Here is a 3,398-nt window from a genome sequence, read left to right as displayed (position 1 = left end):
AGATGAGCTAGACGTCGACTTCAATGGCTGTTAAAAGTATTGATTAGTGTATATATATTTATGTATAAAAGAAGTGCTAGGTGTTAAAAAAATAAATAAAATTATTGATTAGTGTATATATATATTTATGTAAAAAAGAAGTGCTAGGTGTTAAAAAAATAAATAAACAAAAAATAAAGTGATATATACGTAAATTAATTTTAAAATCCGCTATTATTATGATATTTAAAATTTTAAAATTTCTGTTTGATTCGGGCCAGGCACAACACGCCAAGTCGGGTTATTTTTTTTTTTTCGGGGGGAAGAATGGGTAAAAAAGTCAGAAGAGCCTTTAATTTTTAAAATAATTATGCTTAACTAACCACAGTGGGCATTGGCCAACATAAACTTCACCCATTTTTCCACATTTGGCCTTGTCCGCAGGCATCACGTGGGTGGGTGCGGCCGGGGGTTCCAATTTAGGTCTCTGAATCCAAACGCGTTCTTCTGGGGCCCACACAAAGGCACACGTGAGAAGCGTCAGTTTCCACGACGGCTCGCGCGTGCTTCGAGACCGCGGCGAAAAGGTCCACGAATGTTTACTGCAGCAAAGACTTATCACGTTTATCTATTTCCTCCGCACTATAACAATTGGGCGGCTGAGGAGCTTCAAAGCTCGTTTACTCCCGCTTTTGATCCCGATCAGCGTGCCGGAGCATTCTTCTCCTCTTTCATAATTCTGTGTGGGAATGAGAGAGATTTAAAAATGAATTTGTAGATTGGGTTTACTTGGTCTTTTTTTTTGGCTTGGCGAAATCTGTTTGATCGGTGGAGTTGAAAAGGAGTGGCTGGGAGTATTTAGGTTTCCGATTTGGTTTGGTACGGATTGGAAGAGATGAACAGTAGCGTGGAGACGGTGAATGCAGCGGCGGCTGCTATGGCCTCAGCGGAGAGCCGAGTGCAACAAGCCACTGTTCCGGTAAATTATAGCTATTCAGTTTCTTCTTGCAAATTCTAATTTGGTTACTTTTTTTTCTTTTTTATTAAGCGAGATCTGTGGTGTTTTTCTTGGTTTCTATTGGTTGATTGACCTTTTTTTTCTTAGTTTATTGAAGTTTTTGATTGCTTGTCTTGAAAGTAGTACAGGTTTGAAGCTTGTTTTACTATAGTTGACTAATTATTCGTATCCTTGTGCTTCCATTGAGAGGGATTCATAAACCTAGAAGAATGATCGAGGTATCTGGGTTTATAGTGTATTCTCATCCGTTAAAAAGCCGCATCAGACACTTCATCCGATCATTGTTGTGAAGTTTTGAATCCGGACGACGTTCGAACATCATGGTATGTCGGTTGACCAGCGTTTGATTGAATTAGTGAAGAATCTTTTGGTTTACGATGTTCTGTTGACTAGCGCCAGATTGAATTAGTATAGGACCTTTTGGTTTTAGATCCTCAGAATTAGGATGGGACCATGGAAAGCTATAGGCATATCGAGTGCATGGTACATGAGATATCCTGCTTACTTTTCGGAGCGTGGAAAACTGTTGGCCAAATTGTTCATGTATATTTTTGTTAGCTTAATGAGTGAGCGGAAATTATTAAGCAGAATCGCTCCTCCATGCCCTAAGTTATAATTTGAGGTGTAAGAGTTATTTTATTTTATTTTTTATTTGGTTTCTTTATTCTGCCCCATATTATGTGATAATAGTCTTTTGGCTGAAGTTTTAATCCAGATGTTGGTAGTGGGAACACTTACCTGTGATCTTTGTATTGTTCTGTACTGTTGCAAACGTTTATTCTATTTTGCCATCATCACCAATGTTATCTATTCGGATTTGGATCCTTTCCAATTATCAGGGCAATGGGAGGGCAATGTTCTCTAATCATTATCATCCTATCAACTCTGGATGATTGGAATGATTTTACTAACTTTTTTTCGAAATCGCTATAATTTAGAACTTAAATCTAAAGAAGTTGAAACTTACATTTGAATGAATTGGACTCACTCAAATGTGAGTACCGGCTTCAACCGAATTCAACTAGCATAGCATGCCTAGAAAATGATCCTTGACATCCCAAGTTGATTGGATAGCTGAGTTTGTGAAGATTTGCCTCTAATTTCCATGGCAATTGGAGAGGATATAAATTTTTAGTTGATATAGAGTTGAATTTGATGAGTTTGCTCAATTTGCTTAAAATTGATTTAATTTTGAATCGAATTGGTTCAACTTGAAATGGCTTGATTCATGACTAGCTCAAAATTGATTTGGTTGACTCAAAAAGTTACACCTGGGAATGCAGAACATGATGAAGGGATAAGTATAACTTGTTTTGTACTAAAAAGAAGAAATTTTATATACAATTAATATAATATAATTCATCAGAGTAAACAATGGACATTAAAGTAAAATTTCATTTCATTACTATAAATCAAAATGATAGTACGTCAATTAAGTGAAAACAACAATATATGAAAATGGCATTGAAAAAAGCATCTCATAAAATAAAACCACCACACCTTCAAAAGAAAATACGAATGACCTACTACAAAGATTTAAAATACTAAATATATCCTACTGCTAGTAAATTTTCACCAAACATTATGGTACGATATGTTATGAGAAAAGTAAAAAGGTGAATTTGAGAATTCAAATCTAGCAATTAACTCATTTACTAAAGCTTGAGCGGTAATAAGATTGTGGGCTCTGAAAAATTCCAATTTTAGGATGTGTGATCCCGGCCTTTCCACGCCATCCGTCAATTTTCCTTTTAAAATGTTTGTATGACGATGACGATAGAGAGTTTTAACTAGATTAGGTTCCGGGGGAATTTTCAGAAGGCAGATTGGGTTTTAGATAAGACACTACCCAGAGATTTCGCCCTCATTTAGTGAGGACTTTTTGATCTGAGTTCTGGTTTCCTATAGGCGCAAGCCCCTATAGTTAATTACCCCTCCCGATAACGAGAGAGAACTTTCGATTAAGGCTAGTCGTTAAGGATGTTGAATAGGTTATAAACCTATCATATAATAGCAATAGTTTAGGGTTTTGAATCTTGAATTTAGATTTTAAAGTTTGGAATTTGAAGTTTATCACCATAAACTTAAAACTGGTGGTGGGGGGAATGAAGACGAGCCCGATCAAGATCCCATGTTTCCGTCGTCCCGGGCTGTCATGATCCCTGGTCTACTTAGTCAAAGGAGGTAGTCGACCCAACCTGACAGAAGGCACCTTGTCGGCAGCCATGGGTTGCTTCGTCCAAGGGAACCTTGTAGACCGAGGTTGAATGTTTGTCTAAGGGGACAAATTTAAATCCACCTTAGCTAACAGAGGGCTTTGTGCCCTATCGATCATATCCTATTGATTCATACGTCAAGGATTTAATGCCAATAAGGAGCGTATTGGCGCTGGCCATAACCG

The 3,398-nt window shown here is 37.3% G+C and overlaps 1 protein-coding gene across 1 annotated transcript in view; it reads left to right on the top strand.

Annotated features, from left to right (window-relative positions):
* The first annotated feature begins 608 nt into the window (after positions 1-608).
* LOC110099899 overlaps positions 609-3,398 on the top strand; it is an 11,496-nt gene continuing 8,706 nt past the window's right edge. Inside the window, exon 1 of the mRNA XM_020827208.2 lies at positions 609-958. Coding sequence (XP_020682867.1) covers positions 875-958 — 84 coding nt within the window. The 5' untranslated portion in view covers positions 609-874. The remainder of the gene's footprint in view (positions 959-3,398) is intronic.

The sequence above is a fragment of the Dendrobium catenatum genome, unplaced genomic scaffold, assembly GCF_001605985.2.
Source record: "Dendrobium catenatum unplaced genomic scaffold, ASM160598v2 fragScaff_scaffold_1088, whole genome shotgun sequence".
NCBI classification, from domain to species: domain Eukaryota; kingdom Viridiplantae; phylum Streptophyta; class Magnoliopsida; order Asparagales; family Orchidaceae; genus Dendrobium; species Dendrobium catenatum.
The sequence above is the reverse complement of the archived record's forward strand: the minus strand, read 5'-3'. Positions and strand labels throughout refer to the sequence as shown.